This window comes from Scardinius erythrophthalmus (assembly GCF_964197995.2).
Source record: "Scardinius erythrophthalmus genome assembly, chromosome: 24".
Taxonomy (NCBI): Eukaryota; Metazoa; Chordata; class Actinopteri; order Cypriniformes; family Leuciscidae; genus Scardinius; species Scardinius erythrophthalmus.
Window position 1 is genome coordinate 25,560,494 of NC_138244.1, and position 23,485 is coordinate 25,583,978.

Here is a 23,485-nt window from a genome sequence, read left to right on the forward strand (position 1 = left end):
CCTCATTAGAGCTAATTCAAATGTAATGTGACTCCGCCTACGGAGAGCGCGCACTATTCAAACGCAAATGAATGAGGCAATCCAAGCAAACCTGTGAACGCCCCCATATCAGTTTATTCAGATCATTACTTTAACACCGTCTCAGCAGCGCTGTGAGCAATAACAATAATGAAAAAAGTACCTCAGAAGTGCGGGTATATCGAGGAGCGAGCTGAGGAAAACTGTAAGTTTTTTTTTCTTCTCACGTGAATCGGGTTTCTGTTTTTAATGAATGAACGGCAGAGATGAGCGCTGTTTACCACAGCTCGCAAAAAGACAGTTTAAATTTAAATCGCGTGTGTGAATGAATGAGGATGTTTTAGCAAACTGTATTACTATGAGTAAAAATCGACTGAAATATGTTGAAATAAAATGTAGGCTATTTGTACGTATTTGTACGTAGCAATACGTATTAAACTGCAATTTTATATGCCCTAATATTTCATAAAAACAACGTTACAGTCAGGCGAAATATGAAAGACAACATTTTGTTGACTAGATTTGAGTACAGTTTTTACTGTAGAATATACTGCCACATAAGCTTTTGATGAAAAAAGTAGCCTACCTCAGAAGTGCGGGTATATCGAGGAGCGAGCTGGGAATACTGTAAGTTTTTTTTTCTTCTCACGTGAATCGGGTTTCTGTTTTTGATGAATGAACGGCAGAGATGCGCGCTGTTTACCACAGCTCGCAAAAAGACAGTTTAAATTTAAATCGCGTGTGTGAATGAATGATGATGTTTTAGCAAACTGTATTACTATACTGAGATGAGTAAAAATTGACTGAAATATGTTGAAATAAAATGTAGGCTATTTGTATAAGCAATACGTATTAAACTGCAAATTAACATTTATATGCCCTAATATTTCATAAAAACAACGTTACAGTCAGGCGAAATATGAAAGACAACATTTTGTTGACTAGATTTGAGTACAGTTTTTACTGTAGAATATACTGAATATATATATCAAATAAGCTTTTGTTTAGCAATTTTTATATATATATATAAAATAAAGTCATCAACTAAGATGTTAGCTGTTCCAATTTTGGCTATATTCAAACTAATGAATACATAGATAGGCCTAAAATGTAGGCCTATAATCTTTTTTTTTTTACAAAGAAAGAGTACACTTGAAATATTGTTGAAATTTTAATTATTGTTGTAATTGTAACCTTTTTAATAAAATAGCAAAACATATTTACAAGATAGATGTAAGCAAAATCTTAAATGGTCAATATAAGTCTTCTAATTTTTTGTCCTTGCATTGTGGCTCAGTCAGTCAGAGTCACACCTGAATGAATGGCTAATTATGCAGAGTCATTATGCATAATGGGTGGGACATTTTGTATTCCAAGGTGTAAACCACTCCTCGTTCACGCCCACTCGCATAATGGCTTTCCAAGCAAAACCTGTTTTACATCAATTTAAATCAATGTATTGTTTTATCTGAACGATAAAGCAAGACTATTTTCACATAATTTTGAAGCCAGAACTCGAAGGAAGAACATCCATTTCTCAAAAGTCTTATTCATGCATATTTATTATGAGTTTTGAGGTCTTCTTTCAGCAACTTTCATTTTTAATTTTTTCAATAACCACGCATAAGCATTATTCTCTTAAAAATAAAAAAATATACATGCATGGTGATCACATATTTTGGTAGCCCTGTTTGTGCTATATAGAGTGAATTTACACCTTTGCCATTAACATGTTTATAAATAACTGAAAAAAGCACAAATGTCAGAGCATGTCAGAACACCTCCAGTGCCCAGAAAATACCTCAGACTCCAGAGGGTTAAATCTATGGTTACAGATATGAGTAGTTATTCAGTTCAGCTGAGTGTCGTTAATTACCTTGTTTGCATTAGTACTTAAGTTCCTCTGTTTTCAGTGTTCAGTTGTCCGGTATTGTCAATGTGTGTTGTGTTTGGATGTATCTGCATTTGTTTGAACTTTATCTTCATTGTCATCTGCTTCCCAGCAACAAACTGTGACAGTCACAGTCATGTTTAGTCTTCACGGTCTTGTTTGGTTTTAGTCTTAGTTTTCATTGTCTTAGTTCTTGTCTTTCATTTGTTAGTCTCTAATTAGTCCTCACCTGTTCCCAGTTCCTCATGTATTTAAGCCCTCTGTTCCTTCAGTCCATGATCACTTGTTAACGTTTGTGGTTAGTGTGTTGTAGTCTTGCTCTTAGTGTTAATTAAAATATATTATCTTTGTCCATTCTGCGTCGCACATCATTCTCTGGATTACACAGACAACCTGTGACAATACTAATATATTTTGAACAAGCTGAATAACATCAGTCAAATGCATTACGAACTAACACTGAACAGCAGTACATTTTTTATTTAATGTTAATCAAGATTAATAAATGTTGTGAAAATGTACTGAGCCCTATAATGAATGTTTCTTACTGATATTTCTTCATTTATTGGCCTGTCTGTCTCATAGGCGGTACTTCGGAGAGAAGATCGGGCTGTATTTTGCCTGGTTGGGCTGGTATACAGGTATGCTGATCCCTGCTGCTCTAGTCGGCCTCTTTGTCTTCCTCTATGGGCTTTTCACCATGGACTCCAGCCAAGTAAGGTTAGTCCTTGCTGGGGTTTTCAGCTATTTCAAAATTTCCCCCAGTATGCCTGAACCTGATCCCATCAGTCTAAGGGCCCTATTTTAACGATCTAAGCGCATGGTCTAAAGTGCAAGGCGCAAGTGCTCTTAGGACGTGTCCGAATCCACTTTTGCTAGATTGACGACGGGGAAAATTGTCGGTGCGCCAGGCGCATGGTCTAAAAAAGTTGTCTCTATTCTCTTAATGAGTAATGGGTGTGTTTTAATGTGAAATAAACCAACCAGAGCCTCATCTCCCATTCCCCTTAAAAGCCAGGTGCGACTCGCTATTTACATGACGGAATTTGCAAGCGGAGAAACTGAACGCGCCTCCAGAGCGCAAACGGATCTGCTTGTGCGCGAAGTTAAAGCCCACAAGCAGACCATCTATGGAACAAGCCGGATTCCACCATATCTTTATGTACACAATATTAATCTTTTACAATGTAATCCTTTTATATTTAATATTTGGCATGTTTGAGTGCTGCACGTCCCTGTGTGTGTAATAATCGCGTTGTGGACCCGCCTATAAGCGCCAACAATGCATCTGAACACACCAACAACCAGCAACACGCCAACAATGCATCTGAACACACCTCGTTTTTAGACCAGCATGCACATGGGCGCACAAGTAGGCACAAATGCATTTGCTATTTAAACAACGCAAGGAGGAAGTGAAAATGAGATCTGCGTCGGTCTGAAACTAGCAAAAAACCTGACGCTGCATTGCGCCGGGTGTACTGTATGATAGGGCCCTATATGTCAAAACATTAATATTACATCACATTTTTATTCACCACTTTCAATGTTTTCCTACATATTCTTCTCAATAAAGCACAGATTCGTGAGAGTTTTTTTTCCTGTTTTGTTTCAGTAAAGAGATCTGTGAGGCCAACACCACCATCATGTGCCCCATGTGTGAAGGCAACTGTAGCTCTTGGACGCTTAGTGACAGCTGTGTCTATGCAAAGGTACCATACATCCACCTTCTACTGGCATAAACCACAGTTCTTTGCTTGCATTGTATATGGTTAAAACAAATGCCATTTTGATAGATACTTTTAATGGCAAATCATGGTAAGATTTAATGATGCTTGTAAAAAAAATCTGTAAATATAGGGCCAATTGTGCTGTTAATATGAAGGAATATTCTGTATCAATTTCTTAACTTGTGTTTTACCCATATTTTGTGTTTTAGTGTTAAAGGAATCTCCATAAACTCACACACTTTATATTGTGTCTTTAACTACTATGTATTTACAGAGGCACTAATCTTTCTTTTGATAAATTACATGTTCAGATATTCATACAACAAAAATATTTTGGGGGCCATAATATTTTTTGTGAAAATTATAAAAAATGCTGGCAGTGGCTGTCAACCCCCTTTTTTAATATAAAATGCTGGCAGGGAAAGAGTTTCTATAAACGGTGACCCGGTAAACATAAGATAATGTCCTGGCAGAAAATTTAATAGATTTTTCAGTTTTGGGTAAAATAAAAGCCAGTCATTGGCCATTGTCCCAGATATTGGTATTGATATTGGTCCTGATAAATTCACTTGTTAAACTAATACCATGAAAATGTTGCCATAGTTTTCTCTTAATACAATAAAATACATTTTACAACGGCTGATAGTAAATTCAAGTGAAATAGAAGTTAATGGAAATTCATATATCTTGAATTTTCTTCAGTAGATGACTTGTATGTCTTTGATTCAATTTGCTTGAGCCAATTTGCATCTTGGCGTGTATCCTTGTAATTGTCAAGTCACATTTATTTATATAGCACTTTTTACAATACAGATTTTTCAAAGCAACTTTACAGAGATAACAGGAAAATAATGCAACAAAGTTTGTTTCCAGAAGAATATAGTGTCACAGTCCAGCTTAAGTAAGTTCAGTGATGTTTCATTTTTGTTGTAAAAAAAGTTATTAATTTAGTTATTTTTGTATATATAGTCGCTGTAATATTGCAGGCTGAATCAAAGGAGGAAGCAGGATCCACATGCAACAGCTTTATTAAATAAACTCAAAACTAGACAGAGAGACTTATACTAGGGAACATGACTCGGGAACAGGACTCAGGAACAGGACAAACAACATTACAAAGTCAAGAACCCCCAAACACTGACACAAGACACAGGGTTTAAATACAGAGGCAAACAAGCTAAACAAGATAACAAGGGGGCGTGGCTAATCAGAAACACCTGAGGAAACTAATCAACATAACGGGGAACTGCTAAACAAGGGACAAGACAGGGGAACACAGACATGAATCATAACATAACAACCCCCATAACAACCATGAATCATAAAATAACAACAAAAAAACAATAGTTCAGGAGGGTGGTGGAGCGGAGGCGGACCCGGGGGTGGGATGGAGGGCCAGGCCCATGGAGCGGCAGGAGGCCAGGGCGGATCAGGCAGTGCAGGCGACCAGGGCGAAGCAGCCAGTGCAGGCGACCAGGGCGATGAAGCCAGTGCAGACGACCAAGGCGGAGAGGCAGTGCAGGCTGTGCAGACAACCCTGCAGGCGGCCAGGGCGGAGACGACCCTTCAGGCACCCAGGACGGAGACGACACTTCGGGCCGCCAGGACGGAGACGACCTTTCGAGACGACCCTTCAGGCGGCCAGGGCGGAGACTACCCTTCAGGCGTCCAGGGAGGAGACGACCCTTCAGATGGCCAGGGCGGAGCAGACGGTTCAGGGGGACCAGGCGGACATGGCAGTTCAGGGATACAGGGCGGACCAGACAGTTCAGGAGACCATGGCGGTGCGGCCTCCATGATCCTATCAGGGGACCTGGATATGGGCTGGAACAGACACCGGCTCAGGAACAGACACCGGCTCAGGAACAGGAACAGACAGCGTGGCGGCGGCCATCTTTGCTGAGGGCTCAGGTTCAGGCATGGTGGCGGCCATCTTGTCCGGAGACACTAGCCGTTTCTCAATGTCAAGGAAGGATCCTCGGAAGACAGAATTTCGAGGATGCTACGTCATCGACATCCGTCGAAGGACTGTTCCAATGTCGAGGATCCTCAGAATTTCCACCAAGGACTGAGTCCTTCGTTCAAAAAATATCCCATATACAGGAAAGGATGCATATGTGTAGCCTTTGCGCTCTTCGCGCTCTCAAATCACCCACAATCCTATGCGCACAGCTTTGCTATCTTGTTAAAAAAATTCAAAATGTCGGACGTTAACGGATTCGGAGCGTTAACGGGGCAATATGCTTTCAAATGTAAGTATAATTACGTTACCAAACATTTGTTTTAAAAAATAATTACATCCATTATGTTATGGGTCAAATTGACCCGCACTGTTTAACCCTCTGAGGTCTGAGCTGTTTTCTGGGCCCTGGAGGTGTTCTGACATGCTCTGACATTTGTGGTTATTTCTGTTACTTGTGACATTTTCATGGCTAAAGTCTAATTACACTGTATTCAGCACAAACTCTGCTACAATAATATATCAGCAGCATGTATGTAAAAGTTTGTAGTTTTGAGATAATGACATTTATGCATGGTTTGTGAAAATACAAAAATAAATTCTCACTGAAATAAGGTCATGAAACCCATACTGATTATTTCTTCACAAGACTTTTGAAAATTGTATCACGTAGCCTAGAATATTTGCTCTAAAACTATGTGAGAATCACCCTGACTGCTCATTCAGAGAAGACAATATATTGATTTAAAAATTTTACGACGTGTTTTGTGTTAGAAAGCAATATGCGAAGGGGCGGATCACCTCATTAATATGAAAGCTTTCCACACCTGAGAAAGACAAAGAACCTCCCTAATGGCCCTATTAGGAGCTTATCAGGGCCCATCATTCTGACCAACCTTGCACAAAGAATGAGGAGATTTAAAAAAGAATGGCTTTTAAAATTGTTTGGATTTATTTACAACACAACATAATCCAAAGATACACAACAAAAAAGCACTTATTGAAGAAAGAGACCTTTGTGCCATTCCTAAAAACATTGTACATACCTTTCATTTTCTAAGGTGTTTGATTTTCACTTTACCATGTTCATGTACAGAGACATGTACTGTGAATGTTGAAGTCAGCAGGACTCAGTGGCATCTGGGCCCTGAAAAAAAAAAAAAGTGAACATACTGATATCAAGAGAAAGGCCTGCACGATTTTGGGAATACATTTTAGATTTTTCTTGTTAAAATTGCTTTTTAAAATTCACAGAATACACACACACACTCACACAAATGTTTCCAACAATATATAATGAACACCAGGTTTGTTGTGCCTTGTAGGTATAGGCTATGCGCAGTGCTGCATAAAATAATAACAATATAGCAGCCTATATATATTTTCAAAAAGATTTCAGTAACAACTAAGCTAGAGAAAAATATATTGATTATCATGTTACTTCAAATGTTTCCATTCGTTATGATGATATGAAATGAGATAATAGTAAAAACATGAAGCCGTTTGGAGCGTTTTGCTTTTCCAAAATATGATACATTCAAACGCGATCGCGATCAAAAATATGATACATTAAAACGCGATCGCGATCAAAAATATGATACATTAAAACGCGATTGCGATCAAATATAAAACATTATGGTTAGGCCTACCATATACATAGCCTATCTACGTTTGAGCAGATATCCACAAACACAGTAACAGTAAACACGGGTCTAAATATTATATTCACCATATATCTAGCAACAGTTCAACTGCAATGTGAAATTTATGCAACAATAGGAAACTAATATGTAAGAATTACTTACCTTATCTTTCTTGTCTTCAAATATCGTTCTTCTTCTGATGTAAATCCAATGTAAGCTCAGGCACGTCTTTCAAACTCGACGAAAAGTGAAGTGAAGTGTTTTGTTGTTCAGGTAATGAGGGCGATCGCGTTCCATGTGGAGATTTGCATGTGAATCTCTTTTGCGCGAGTGGGCGTGGCCGAATTAAAAATAATTAGGAAGCGTTTGAGAAGCTGGAAATCTTGTTGGTTTTATACAAATTACTTAAACAGAGAATATTTGTTTTCGTTTTGAATCCGATCATTTAAAAGTACACACTTAAATGTTTATAAAGGTGTATGGCTCATAAATGTGTGACAAGTATTCACTGAGTTTTGTTTCAGTTTATAGACGTGCTCAAGAAAAAAAAGTTCACCGCGACGGAGAGGCAGAACGCACACACTGTTTATTTTCTTTATTTTACAAAAGCACAATGTTTTGATTTGATTGTAAGTGGACACATACAAAAGTAGAAATATCACAGATTCTTTTTTTATATTTATTTTTTCTGTATGACCATAAATGACGGAGAAATTTAAGTTTATAGTGCTACAATGTGGAGAAAATCCAGCAAAACGCGCCGGCGCGTTTGTCGACCTCAGAGGGTTAAACACACTTGACAGTCAAAGAATCAATATGATTAAAAAGGAGTTTATTGATTTAAAAACGATTATATTGCCTGAGTGAACAGAACTGCGTCCATAGCAACGCTCTGTTTTTCATTTTCACTGACGTAATGACGCAATGACGTGCACTTGCTAGCCTGTTCCAGAGCCGTTGATAAACGTGTTCTCCGAATGCTAAAGAGGAGCCTCACCTAGCCTCTGAAGGAAGTGACTTGGAAGGACCAGTCCTGCCAAGGAAGTATCCTTGACATTGAGAAACACCTTCTGGCTCGGCGGCGGCCATCTTGTCCGGAGACACTGGCACGGCGGCGGCCATTTTGTCCGGAGACACAGGTTCGACGGACGTGACGTGAACAGTCTCTGGCTCGGCAGACATGACGTGAACAGACTCTGGATCGGCAGACGTGACGTGAACAGTCTCTGGCTCGGCAGACGTGACGTGAACAGCCTCTGGCTCGGCAGACGTGACGTGAACAGTCTCTGGCTCGGCAGACGTGACGTGAACAGTCTCTGGCTCGGCAGACGTGACGTGAACAGTCTCTGGCTCGGCAGACGTGACCTGAACAGTCTCTGGCTCGGCAGACGTGATGTGAAGCTCGGGCTCGGCATGACTGACGTGGAGCGTAGGCTCAGGAACAGGCTCAGACTCCGGAACAGACGCGATCTCAGGAACAGAAAGAAGCTCAGGAAGCGTGAAGGCGGCCATCCTGGGGACCAGAATTAGACGTGGCCGCCTTCTTGGCTGGAGACTCTCAGGTGACGTGGCGGTGGCCATCCTGGGAACCAGAATTAGGCGTGGCCGCCTTCTTGGCTGGAGACTCCCCAAAGCTGCTGCTAGATCCATTTGTGGTGGTGGGTTCTACTGTAATGTTGCAGGCTGAATCAAAGGAGGAAGCAGGATCCACATGCCACAGCTTTATTAAATAAACTCAAAACTAGACAGAGAGACTTGGACTCAGGAACAGGACTCAGGAACACAGGAACAGGACTCAGGAACAGGACTCAGGAACAGGACTCAGGAACAGGACTCAGGAACAGGACTCAGGAACAGGACTCAGGAACATTACAAAGTCAAGAACCCACAAACACAAGAACCCACAAACACTGACACAAGACACAGGGTTTAAATACAGAGGCAAACAAGCTAAACAAGATAACAATGGGGCGTGGCTAATCAGAAACACCTGAGGAAACTAATCAACATAACGGGGAACTGCTAAACAAGGGACAAGACAGGGGAACACAGACATGAATCATAAGTCGCTCTGGAGAAAACCATGATGTCATCATCCAGCTCAGTTCAGTTCTCATATAATGCAAGCATATCAATAATATTGTTGAATATTAAATTAAATGTCCTCAACTAAGCAACCCAAAAGCCAATGGCAACAAAGGTGAAAAAAGGCAACAAAGGCGAAAAAGGCGTCAGTGGCAAGTAACCAAAACTCCATCAGGACTGAATGGAGAAAAAAAACCTTGGGAGAAACCATGCTCAGTTGGGGGCCAGTTCTCCTCTGGCCAATGAACGAACAGTGTAGGATTATGATTCAGGCAGCATTATAGGTCAGAAGTCAGATTGGATTGGAACAATCAGAATATTTTTCCAGTTCCATCTGGTTGAAGATCGGAGTCACACGGGTATGGAGACGGGTTTGTTGAGGATCAGTGCTAATGGCTGTCGTGTCCCCTTCACAGGGGAGAGTCTAGCTGACACAACCTCTGCTGACACTTCAGGGATGAACTGTGGTCATGTCTAGGCGCAGGTCCTCCATCTGATCTGGATACGGCCTTGATCCGGCTGATTACAGTAAACCTCGGAATCAGCAGAAAGATTAACATTAGAGTAGATGCCATTCTTCTTATGATGTAACGAGAACCTCGGGTGTTATAGGAAGTGTTCCCGGTTCCGGCTGACCTAATTTATGCAGCCTAATAATCATTTAACTGATTTGAATAATAGAAATGTACAGAGTGAGAAACTGACAGAGTGTGTCTGCTTCCCAGACAATTTTAGGAAGACTGTTCCAAAGTTTAGGTGCTAAATAAGAAAAGGATCTACCGCCAGCAGTCGATTTTGATATTCTATGTATTATCAACTGTCCAGAATTTTGAGATTGCAATAGATGTTAGACTATAATGTGTTAAGAGCTCGCTCAAGTACTGGGGAGCTAAACCATTTAGTGCTTTGTAAGTAAAATGTATACGATGTTTAATAGGGAGCCAATGCAGTGTTGACAGAACCGGGCTAATATGGCCATACTTCCTGGTTCTAGTATGAACTCGAGCTGCTGTGTTTTGGACCAGCTGTAATTTGTTTATTATGCATGCAGGGCAACCACCCATAAGAGCATTACAATAATCTAGCCTTGAGGTCATGAATGCATGACTGAACGATGAACGATTAACTGTTCTGCATTTTTCATTGAAAGAATATGTCGTAATTTAGATGGCTTTCAAAGATTGATATCAAAGAGCACACCTAGGTTCCTAACCGACGACGAAAACTTGACAGAGCAGCTATCAATTGTTAGACAGTTTTCCAGGTTAGTACGTGCAGAGGTTTTTGGTCCAATCATTAGAAACTTTCAGAATTAAGAAATTCAGAATTAAGTAGAATTATAGTATTTTAGTAGGAAATTACTAATCATCCAATTTTTTATATAAACTAAGCATTCCGTTCATTTCTTTAATTGCCAAGTTTCATCAGGGCGCTAAGAGATATAGAGCTGAGTATCATAGGCATAACAGTGAAAACTAATGCCATGCTTCCTAATGATATTTCCCAAGGGTAGCATGTACAGAGTGAACAGCAATGGTCCTACTACTGAGCCTTGTGGTACTCCATACTGAACTTGTGATCGATAATACATCTCTTCATTTACTGCTACAAACTGATAACGGTCAGATAAGAATGATTTAAACCAGGGGTCGGCAATAGGCGATATTTTTTGGCCCGCCGGATTATTTTGGAAGTCCATTTTTTTTTTTTTTTTTTTTATCAGCCTATTTTTATTTTACAATAACGGTTTATAAATAGACCCCGCGTATCATTCGTTCAATCGTGTTTTTTTTTTTTTATTATTAAAACCAAAAATAAAAAAATGAAAAACGACTTGTTTTTCCATTATTTTTTTTCCTGAACTAAAATGAAAAAAAAAAAAAATAATAATAATAATGAATAACGACTCGTTTTCCAATTTTCTGATTGTGCGCTCAGATCAAAAATAGAAAAAAATCAGGTTTAGACGAATTTGAATGTTGAATTTTAATTTAACACGTAGCAGACATACCAATTAAATCGTTTTAAACAGATCAAGTATTGTGGTAACAGCTACAGACATTTTAATGCACACCACACGTAGGCTACTTAACAGTGTTAAATTTGAAAAATACTGTTCGATAGAACTGCTTTGTTACCACAGTTATCTGCGTGCTTCCTCGGCGATGAAGTTCCACATTTGCGGCTATCCAACACGAAAATGCAGCAAAGCCTTACAATATTTTCTTCAGAAAACTCCAAATTTCTCCCACACACTGGACTTGATTTTTGATGACTATTGTCGACAACTTTACAATCTCCACTGGCTATTCTTTTCTTCAACTCCTCAGCATCCATCTCGACGACTGTAAGCAGATCGCGCGCGCAGTCATGATGAATTTTTAAAAGTGAAAGTAATCTATAGGTAACGTTATAGATCGAGGGCGTGGTGCGTGGGCACAAATAAACTGATGTGTTTTTTTAATTATTTTATAAACTTGAAATACAGGCATATTTTTTTGTAGATGTGTTCCTAAAAATATGCATATATTTTTACGTTTAAATGTGATTGTTTTAAACCCGTGTTTCCCCCGTGTCAGACCCGACCCGCATCCGTATCCGACACAGTTGGATATTTTTCCCCCGTTTGAGCAAAATTTGCGGGTGACCCGTCGGCTACCCGAACCCGTGCAGGACTCTATTTTAAAGTATAAAGACGGTAGCGGTCAGAACTCTGGTGTAGGTTTGGACAGAGCGGGCGGTCTGACTGACAATAGCCCACTCCCGACTTGTTTTGACAGCGCATCCGCACTTCATTCTGACCAACGGTAGCCTACACCTATAGCTCTGAGGAGCTGTTTGGTACTGAAACCGTTGTCATTCAACAACATTCTTTTTTTTTTTTTTTGCAAGGATGTTTGAAATAGTTTGCCAGAAAATAGCCTACTTCATTTTTCAGTAGGGCAATATGGGTTTCATGTCGCTTGAGAGATTTGATATTTATTTGTTATATTTCATTATTTTTTTTCTGTGACATTTTTTCTCTGCTGACAGTACAATGTTAAAATAATATTTATATTGACACGAACACAATTTTTGTATAGCATTTATAATTGTTATAGGCTACTTAATATCTCTCTTTCCGTTAGAGACATTTGAATGTGAGATTCTGGAAATGAGATCTAAATTTTGCGGACTACTCCGTGTAGCTGGCCCGCCATCTACTGGCTAAAAAAAATATTGGCCCGCGGCCAAAGTTATTTGCCGACCCCTGATTTAAACCATGCTAATGCAATTCAACTAAGGCCAACATAATTTTTGAGTCTATTTAAAAGAATGTTGTGGTCAATGGTATCAAATGCAGCACTAAGATCGAGTAACACTAATAGAGAGAGATAAAACCACGATCGGATTATTGGAGCAAATCATTTGTACATCTAATGAAAGCTGTCTCAGTACTATGATACGGCCTAAATCCTGACTGGAAATCCTCCCAGATTCCATTTCTTTCTAAAAAAGGAACATAGTTGTGAGGATGCCTTTTCTAGTACCTTTGACAGAAAAGGGTCTATTTGAGATCAGCCTGTAATTGACTAATACTGTATGATCAAGTTGTGTTTTTTAAATAAGAGGTTTTATAATAGCCAGCTTAAAAGTTTCCGGTACATATCCTAGTGACAAAGATGAATTAATGAAATTAAGGAGAGGATATATGACCTTTGGAAGCATCTCTTTCAGTAGCTTAGTCGGAATAGGGTCTTACCATACATGTTGTTGATTTAGATGATTTAACGAGTTTAGACAATTCTTCCTCTCCTATTGCAACGAATTAATGTAATTTTCTCACTAATATTATCAATCTTGTAAGTAAAGAAGTTCATAAAGTCATTACTGCTATGCTCTTTGGAACTTCAGAAGAATAAGCTTTATTTCTGGTTAATTTAGCCACTGTGTCAAATAAATAACTAGGGTTGTGTTTGTTTTCTTTGAAGAGAATTTGAAAAAAAAAAGTCTAGTTTTGTTTTCTTCCAGTTGCTCTCCATTTTTCTGGCTGCTCTCTTAAGGGGCCCGATATAATAAATTCATGGTGCTGTGTACTGTGGTAACACGAAAAGTCAAGAAAACCAAGACAAACAACATGAAAGTCAAGTAATCACATCTTGGCTTTGTGGTGATATTAATGTATACTGTATATTTCCTGTAGATATCTTTATGCAAATACATATTGTTTTGCAGAAAAGATGTACTCTTTTAGTGCACATATGTAGTTTATAACGGTTTATAACCATAACAACTTTGTTTTTAGAATGTCTGTTTCCAAACTTTTTGTTGTAGCCTCATCAGGAAAGCCTGTTTTGTCTGACGTCAAAAATAATCATATGTTTTGAATTAGTGTTTGGTCCTGAATTTTCAACATGCAAATCAAACACAGATTCTTCAAGCTGTGCAACCAGTGCTAAGGACCAAAAGTTGATTTTGTGACATGGGAACATGGTAGTGGTTTGGCCTGGGAGAGGCTAATATTTGAATAAAATACACATTAAAATTGGTTCCTGCCCTGAAGAATGTTTTATTGCTTAAAGTTTGCACTTTCATAGCTCAGGAGACAATGTTAAAACAATGTTGACACGGTTCTTTCTTGGCCACCCACTACTGTTATGGGGCTGGATTTGGGCCAGCAGTAACAACGGCATGGAAATGAGCTACTGTCCTTACACTGCTCAGCAATTTTTTTTTTACCATTGGTCCATCCCACACCATTGAAACTATTTTGTCACATGTTGGCAAAATCTTAAATTCTGAAGATGATTTTCCCAACCCACCATTGATTTCTCAGCATAGAGAGGATTTAATACCTGCCTGCAACTCCTCTGCTTTCAAAAACAGCAGTTCTTCAAACTGGCTTCAAAATTCACTTAGCGGGTGTTGTTATAAAAATCCCAATTTAGATTCTGCCATTCCTCCCATATCCAAAAGGATTAAATATCAGTGTGCTCTTTCCACACAGGTTAAATGAACAATTATATGAGCTGTACATAAAACCTCCTGCCAAGCCCACAGAGGCTTCTCACGATGTCACAATACACACACACAGGGAAATAGGCAAGTTCCAAGAGCAGTATTTATTGGGTAATCCGTACTCACAACTAGTCCAGGCAAGGGTCAAATATCCAGTAAGGCAATCCAAAACACAAGAAACAAACAAGAACAGGGCAGATGCAAACATCAGAAGTGCTGTGACATAAAACAAGGACTCCATGACAAACACTGAAACAGACAGGGTATAAATAGACAGATACAAACAAGGTAATGGGGAACAGCTGAGTGCAATAATCAAATGAGTCCAGGTAGGCATTATGGGATATGTAGTTCATGACGCAAGGATGACAGAATAGGGAAGAGAGACCTCTAGGGGAAAACCAGGGAACACCAACCAGACACTGTGACATAACCCCCCCTCTACGGAGCGGCTACCAGACGCACCAAGACCCGAAAAAAAACAAAAACAAAACAAAGAGTTCAGGAGGGAGGTGAAACAACGAAGGATCAGGGGGAGGGACGGGGGGCCAGGTCCATGGAGGGGAACAGGAAAAGAGGGTGATGGCTTAGCCGGCAGCCAGGGCGAAGCAGACGACCCCTCGGACAGCCATGGCGGAGACGAACCGTCGGGCGGCCAAAACGAAACAGGCTGTGCAGATGGCCCGGCCAGAAACATCAGTCCATCGGGTGGCCAGGGCAGAGACTTTTCCTCAGGTGGCCAGGGCGAAGCAAGCTGTGCAGACGGCCAGGGCAGAAACGTCAGTCCATCGGGCGGCCAGGGCAGAGACTTTTCCTCAGGTGGCCAGGGCGAAGACTCTCCCTCGGGCGGCCAGGGCGGAGACTCTCCCTCGGGCGGCCAGGGCGGAGACTCTCCCTCGGGCGGCCAGGGCGGAGACTCTCCCTCGGGCGGCCAGGGCGGAGACTCTCCCTCGGGCGGCCAGGGCGGAGACTCTCCCTCGGGCGGCCAGGGCGGAGACTCTCCCTCGGGCGGCCAGGGCGGAGACTCTCCCTCGGGCGGCCAGGGCGGAGACTCTCCCTCGGGCGGCCAGGGCGGAGACTTTCCCTCGGGCGGCCAGGGCGAAGACTTTCCCTCGGGCGGCCACGGCGGAGAAGACCCCTCGGGTGGCCAAGGCTCAGGAACTGGAACAGACACCACCAGTTCAGAAACTGGAACTGGCACCAACGGCTCAGGCACTGGAACTGGCACCACCGGCTCAGGCACTGGAACTGGCACCACCAGCTTAGGCACTGGAACTGGCACCACCGGCTCAGGCACTGGAACTGGCACCACAGGAACTGGCACCACCGGCTCAGGCACTGGAACTGGCACCACCGGAACTAGCACTGGAACTGGAACTGGCACTGGAACTGGCACCACCGGCTCAGGCACCAACGGCTCAGGCACTGGAACTGGCACCACCGGCTCAGGCACTGGAACTGGCACCACCGGAACTGGCACTGGAACTGGCACCACCGGAACTGGCACTGGAACTGGCACCACCGGAACTGGCACTGGAACTGGCACCACCGACTCAGGCACTGGAACTGGCACCACCGACTCAGGCACTGGAACTGGCACCACCGGAACTGGCACTGGAACTGGAACTGGCACCACCGGCTCGGGAACTGGAACTGGCACCACCGGTTCAGGAACAGACACCACCGGTTCAAGTGTGTGCATAGCCCACACACACCACATGGCTGTGGTCATAATGGCCAGTGTCGCGGTCACTGAGGGCTCAGGAACAGACACCACCGACTCAGAAACAGACACAGAAACAGACACAAGCACAGGCACAGACTCAGGAACAGACACTGGCTCCGGAACTGGAACAGACACAGACACAGGCTCCAACTGGAACAGACACAGACACAGGAACAGGCTCCGGCTCCGGCTCAGGAACAGACACCGGCTCCGGCTCAGGAACAGACACCGGCTCCGGCTCAGGAACAGACACCGGCTCCGGCTCAGGAACAGACACCGGCTCCGGCTCCGGCTCAGGAACAGACACTGGCTCGACGGCGGCCATCTTGTCAGGGGACACAGGCTCGGCAGACGTGACGTGAACAGGCTCGGCGGCGGCCTTCTTGTCCGAAGACACAGGCTCGGCAGGCGTGACGTGAACAGGTTCGGCGGCGGCCATCTTGTCCGAAGACACAGGCTCGGCAGGCGTGACGTGAACAGGCTCGGCGGCGGCCATCTTGTCCGAAGACAAAGGCTCGGCAGGGGTGACGTGAACAGGCTCGGTGGCGGCCATCTTGTCCGAAGACACAGGCTCAGCAGGCGTGAGGTGAACAGGCTCGGCGGGCTGTTCGGGCACGGCCTCCAGGATGACAGCGTGCTGTTCGGGAACGGCTTCTGGTACATTGGGGAGGCAGGAAGTCCTCCTTCTCCTCCGCCTTCTTTGATGGCGAATAGCAGGCTCTGGGCTGAACAGAACCTGTGGTGAAGGGAGCTCTGGGTTGGGCATCATCAGCCCAGGGTCGAAGAGAGACTGAAGTGGAGAGTGGTGCCGGGGCTCACATCTAGCACCTCCCCTCCCACGACCTCCACGGGTCCCAGAAAACCTGGCCAGACGAGTTCCCTCAAATGATTGTCCGTGTCTGATGGAAGGGGACTCGGGGGAATTGACTGTCATGGCCTCCTCAGTCTGACTGGCCCAAAGCGCGAAACACTGAAAAATGTTCAAACGCGGTTCCGTCTCTCCGGCTCGAGAAACTCCACCATGCTGGGTTCCTCTCCTCCCAGTAGGGGGAAGGATACGGAAACCCGTACTGCTGGATCTTGACATTTGGATGGAGTCCTTCTGTCACGATACACACACACAGGGAAATAGGCAAGTTCCAAGAGCAGTATTTATTGGGTAATCCGTACTCACAACTAGTCCAGGCAAGGGTCAAATATCCAGTAAGGCAATCCAAAACACAAGAAACAAACAAGAACAGGGCAGATGCAAACGTCAGAAGTGCTGTGACATAAAACAAGGACTCCATGACAAACACTGAAACAGACAGGGTATAAATAGACAGATACAAACAAGGTAATGGGGAACAGCTGAGTGCAATAATCAAATGAGTCCAGGTAGGCATTATGGGATATGTAGTTCATGACGCAAGGATGACAGAATAGGGAAGAGAGACCTCTAGGGGAAAACCAGGGAACACCAACCAGACACTGTGACACACGACTTATAGATCAAATCTCTTCTGCCAAAATCTCCACCTCCTCAACAAACAAAGCTCCCATTGGGGAGTCAGAGCAACAGAACAGCCTTACTTTGTACTCTAGAATCATATCAATGGAGAGTTATTTGGCACATGCCAATCAAGTTCTCTGCATCATACTGCTGGAGTTTTTACTGACCATCAGCTCTTTCTTCTGTCTCACACTCTTTAACGAAGTTAATAACATAATTTTGGAAGGAATATATTAGCCTAATGCTGCCATATTCTGTTTCAAGGGTATAGAACAGAGGTGTCCAAACCTGCTCCTGGAGGACCATTGTCCTGAAGAGTTTGGCTCCGACTTGCCCTCAATACACCTGTAGTAGTTAGCTGTTTCAGGTGTGTTTAATTGGAGTTGGAGCTGAACTCTGCTGGACAGTGGCAATCCAGGAGCAGAATTGGACACATCTAGTGTAGGTATGCACACAAATACATATGCAGTAGCTTAGTTTACTTCTTTCCCATGACATTTCTTTAGAATCTCTTCCCATCTCCACCTTTAGGCCCACAATTATAACCTTATTTATAACTTGTGAAAAACCAATCACAAATTCCTAGCACCAATATTAATACAAATATTTACACCTACATATAACACTTCCACCTCATGTCTGATTACAAATGGTCATCTAAGACAGTTTACACCTGATATACAGTGACTACATATTGCTTGCTCACCTACTATGTCACTGTGTAATTGCATGTTGTTTTCAGGCATATACAGTTTATGTGAAGTCTTGTGCACATATCTGTTTGGGCTTTTCCAAATTATGTAGCAGGCAAAATTGAAATGTCTTTTGGCTCAAGAATTATATGAGTGGGTCTTTCTGTTGCTCTTATTCCTGCAAAATGGCAACTCTCACTGAATAACATTCGCTTGGCCGCTTCACTGCTGCAAATTGCTGTCAGAATGAACAATTCTGGCACTTTATGCCAAACTCCTTATTTTTCTTGCTGAAATTCTTAAAAGGCTGTGGCCTTTAACGTCTTTGTTAGCTCCCTGCTCCCATGCCAGCTATCACCAGTTCAAGCCCAGCTCAGAGGGAGCCGAGAGGAACTGGTAACAATGGTGCTTTGACCCAGATATGATTGAGGTTTCAAGGGGGGAGTGTAATACAGGCTAGCTGATATGAGATAGCTGTGAAGGCAAACCTCACTGTCCTGGACTCAAAAAGATGTGCAGCGTGCGCTAGTGACTGATGCTGACGTAAATGGTGAAAACATGTTCATTCTTCTCAGTATTAAAAATCCAACTCGATCTCAGGAGATAGTGTAAATATTTTACAAAGTTTTTTTTTTTTTTACTAATTTGTACAATGTGATTTGTAGGAAAAAGTATGTCAAAAAAAAAACAAAAAAAAAAAAAAAAACATGAACCTGCACTCCTAAACTTAACCATCTGTAGGGCATTAGCTAGTTGTACGAAAACATACTAATGAAATCGTAAAAAAATAAATAAAATAAACTCATAGATTAAATGGACATGTGAATCTTATTTAAAGAATCATTATTTGTTCCTATGCTTTTCTATTACATAATTTTCTTGATATACTGTATGCTTTAGCTTGCTGTTATTTCCAAATTATACATTCTAAAATACACTGCCTTTTTTGTGCTTACCAGGTGACCCATCTTTTTGATAATGGAGGCACAGTCTTCTTTGCTATCTTCATGGCAATATGGGGTGAGTCTAGATCTTTTTAATCTAATCATTACTCTTTCCACCAGCAGAAAGACAGACAGGTCAACGCTATCTCACGACCAATTCGTACGAATTCGTACGAATGATAAAAAGTTGGCTAATTCGTACTAATTCGTACGACCTAGCTCGTACGAATTTGTACGATTTGTCTAAACCCACGTGATGGGTAGGTTTAGGGGCGGGGTCAGGGGTAGGTCATTCGTATGAATTCACACGAATTGGCCAATTCGTAAAATATGTACGATTTTGCAAAAATCGTACTAATTCGTACGAGCCAGGTCGTATGAATTCGTACGAATAAGCCACCTCGTAGAATTTGTACTTTTTCCCGTGAGATCGGGCTCGACAGGTCAGCATTTGGTTTGAAGTACAAATTAAGTAATTATAAAAGAGGTGGGCAGAATTAGTATCTATAGCAGCATTTGGTCTGCTATAAAAGGAATGACTAAAAAGCTCATGAGAAGCAGCTGTAATCAATCACCGCTTTGTCCCACATTACAACAAATGATACAATCAGGTCACAGTAGACCGCACTCACAGCACAAACATTTAAATATTTCAAAACTGCTTAGACTTTAGTTTACTCCTCTGAACAAGAGCAGTGATAAATAGATGTGTTGAAGGATCCCCGGTGGCAATCACAGGTGAGTTTGTGTTTGATAATTGTGGCCTCATTATTAAGTCTAATTGACTGACTACAGCGAATGAAACACTTCCCAGGAGTGAAATGAAAGTAGATGAAAGTAGATGTGAACAGACATGGTGGATTTACTGCTGTGGATGTTTTCCTTTAAATGTGACATTAAACAAATGGCAGTTTAACTAAATTTATAGGTCTAAAAAAATATTTTCAAACTGTTGCTGCACCATAATTGTAGTTGACCTGAAAGGGAAAACAAACTATAAAAGTTTACACTAATGTCCCCTTGTGTCAGTGCTTATTACTGTACACTAATTTCCCTTGTGGCAATCCTTATAATTGTGCTTTATGACATATTCCAGAAGGCGTGAAATTGAAGTAGCATAGCTACAGTACATGTGTTTGCATTCATGTATTTTTTGTGTGTGTGTGTGTGTGTGTGTGTGTGTGTGTGTGTGTGTGTGTGTGTGTGTGTGTGTGTGTGTGTGTGTGTGTGTTTATTAATCTGTGCAAGGTTTTGCAGGTGCAGAACTGTAGGTGACTTGTGGTATCTAAACAAAGCAACATATTAGTCACAGCCATATTTTTATCTGCTGGAAAAGGACTATAAAAACAATACATGACACAAATGCCACTAACGCTATCACAGTTAGGGTAGCTGCAATAAAACTGTATAGTTTAACATGAAATTATAGGCTACTAATTACAATATACTCCTTAATTCAACAAAAACAAATTGTAAACAGTAAACAAAAACATGTAAATGGGGAATCTGATACTCAAATTTCTAAATTGCTTTTAAAACTAATACATGGAATTCATAAATATAATGGCTTTAGTGGGGATGAAGAAGGGTTGTTCTAAAACGACAAAACCACTATTCCATTGTCAAGAGAATTCAGGATAAATTTCTCTCCTATGGTGCTTTCTCACATGGTTCGAATGCTCCCCCTCCCTCTGCCCCCACCGGAATGTGCTCACATTATATTATAACGATGACACAGGAGAAGGCTGCAAACGGCACAAAACAGCACTTGCATCTATCTGTCGCAAATGTACTGCGAATGTTCTAAAGAACCAAAAGTGCTATTGTGAAGGCACCTTTAGACATTTCAGAGTCAAATGAGAGTTCACACAAAAGTTTTACAAGGGTGACTATTCATTAACACTTTGGAAATGCCACATTAGTGTTCTAGAAGCTTGAGTTAAAAAAATTAATAAAAAAAAAAAAAAAAAAGTGCTATCCTTAAATACAAAAGAAATTTAGACCATGGACACAGAGGTTCTGTCGCATTTGTTTGCAGGAACGTATGGCCTAAGTTATCATTCTATGGCTCTTTTTAATTGGTCAAACACTGCAATGAATATTTTCACATACTGATGGCCAAACTGTTGGCTATATTTGATCATTGTCAATGGCAACACAATAGTGCTACATTCATGTCTATCAAATCACTCAATGGTCTCTTTCTTTCCATACAAACTCATGCTAGAATATCTCATTGGCACTTTCTTTTTGCCTCAAAACATCTAGATTACGTGTTTAACCCTGGTTCCCTGAGAAGGAAAATTAGATGTTGCGTCATGGAGTTGACGCTTTGGGGAACGCCCTCAGCGTAACCGGTATCTGAATACATGTAATAAACATGCCAATTTTTTGGCCAATGGTAGTTCACGGTGTCCAAAGTGGAGCGCCTGTGAGTATAAGAGGGTATCTGCAAGACAAGTCATAAACTCTTTTGTCTGAAGAAGACGTTCAGGCAAACCTGATGCATGGCAACGACGCAAAATCGTGTTCCCCTTCTCAGGAAACCATTTTTACATGTGTAACCTAAACCAATAGGCCTTGCTGAGGGGTTACCTACATCACTCTTCAGTGGATATGCACAAACATAGAGGGCATAACATAGATTGTCTCTATAGATCACTTAGTTGGAGTCAGAGCGATTCAACTCCCAGGGCGCAGATTGCGACTAATAGACTGCTTATTGGAGGCAATCTCTAAGCCCAAGGGCAGGCAAAAAGCCTTAAAGGCCCCAAGAGCAAAAGCTCTAATATAGAGCTAGCTATGTCAATACTTTGATAAAGCCCTTAGGGAGTAGCCTATCAAAGGGAGTAATTCAACAAAGACCTTCGATCTACCACTTCTTCCAAGGGGGAGAATATAACCTTCACTTCATCAGAAGGGATGCAAATACAAGTGTGGCACAGAATAAAGCCAAAAACTCTTGCCATTGCAATTCAACCCCTAGGGAAACTACAGGGGAACTTAGGCTCTACTTAATTAACCTAGAGTCATTGGGGAGCACGCTCAACTCTACTTGTTCTTCTACGGGCACCACAAGGAGACTTCATGCACTCATCTGACTATAGAATGCTGCAAGATGGGAGGCCACAAGGCAAACTGCCTCTACTTCTCCAAGCATGGATCAACTAGAGACTTTGTACGATACCCAGCCATAGGGAGCATAAGGCCCTACTTCAAGTGAGCTTACAAAGTGCCAAAAATAGCTCTTCGGGGTACAACATTCACTATTGCTACTGTACCACTCCAAGGGTGAGCCTAATCCTTACTCCTACTCAGGAAAGGAGGGAGAATGAGAGCAGGGCATAAAGCAGTGTGCATACCACTCTTATCCCCCTAAACTCCCCTCTAAACCCCCAGGAAACCACAGGGGATCTTAGGTTCTACTTTAAGACTTCAAAATGACTGGAGAAGAACAGTTGAACCCTGCCTTGAAAAAAAGGCACTCCACCTAAACCCATTAAAGCTATCACTTTTTTACGATATCATGTGACAGATAACACATTGGACACCCATTGGCGATCTTCCTCTACTTATTAGTACTGTCGAACCAGGGCCATATCTCAAAACTCAACAATAGTTGGGGAGGAATGTAAATGAAACAGAGGGAGTTTATGAGTTGCCCAGCATAGTTCCATTCATCCTGCTCACTCCTAAGGGGTACTTGAGCAGCTTATCACTGGAAGCAAGCAAGGTGCTAAAATATCTGTGGGGTATTTTGAGCTAAACCTTCACATACACACTCTGGGGACATCAAAGACTTATTTTACATCTTTTGAAAAGGGCATTATACCACCCCTTTAAAAGACAGGGTTTGAGTTTTGTCTAAATTTTATCTGTATCCTGAGTACCGGTGTTGGGAGTAACGCGCTACAAAGTAACGTGTTACTGTAATTCCACTACTTTTAGCGGTAACGGGCATGTAACTAATTTTTTTTTTTTTTAATCAAGTAATGCAATTACAATTGCTGAAATTTAAATGAGTTCATTACTCGTGTTACTCTCTTTTGTGAAAAAATGTGTGTGTTTATTAGGCGCCGGACTGGACAAAAGCGAAGCGAACGCCGCAAGCGTGCTCGACAGTGTGCGAGAGAGACCGAGCATGTCCAAGAGTGCACTCGACAGTGCGTGAGAAAGACCAGTCATGTCTTAGAGCCATCTAAACCATCTATTGTGTTTAGTTGTTCCACTATAGTAATGATAATATTTTAATATTAAGGTTAATAGGTGTCTCTCACATTGTCCCACAGCAACACTAAAATAGTGT

The 23,485-nt window shown here is 41.8% G+C and overlaps 1 protein-coding gene across 1 annotated transcript in view; it reads left to right on the forward strand.

The window, feature by feature from the left end:
- ano3 (anoctamin 3) overlaps window positions 1–23,485 on the forward strand; it is a 106,324-nt gene that overhangs the window by 25,549 nt on the left and 57,290 nt on the right. Inside the window, exons 8-10 of the mRNA XM_081356111.1 lie at window positions 2,495–2,629; window positions 3,525–3,621; window positions 19,195–19,255. Coding sequence (XP_081212237.1) covers window positions 2,495–2,629; window positions 3,525–3,621; window positions 19,195–19,255 — 293 coding nt within the window. The remainder of the gene's footprint in view (window positions 1–2,494; window positions 2,630–3,524; window positions 3,622–19,194; window positions 19,256–23,485) is intronic.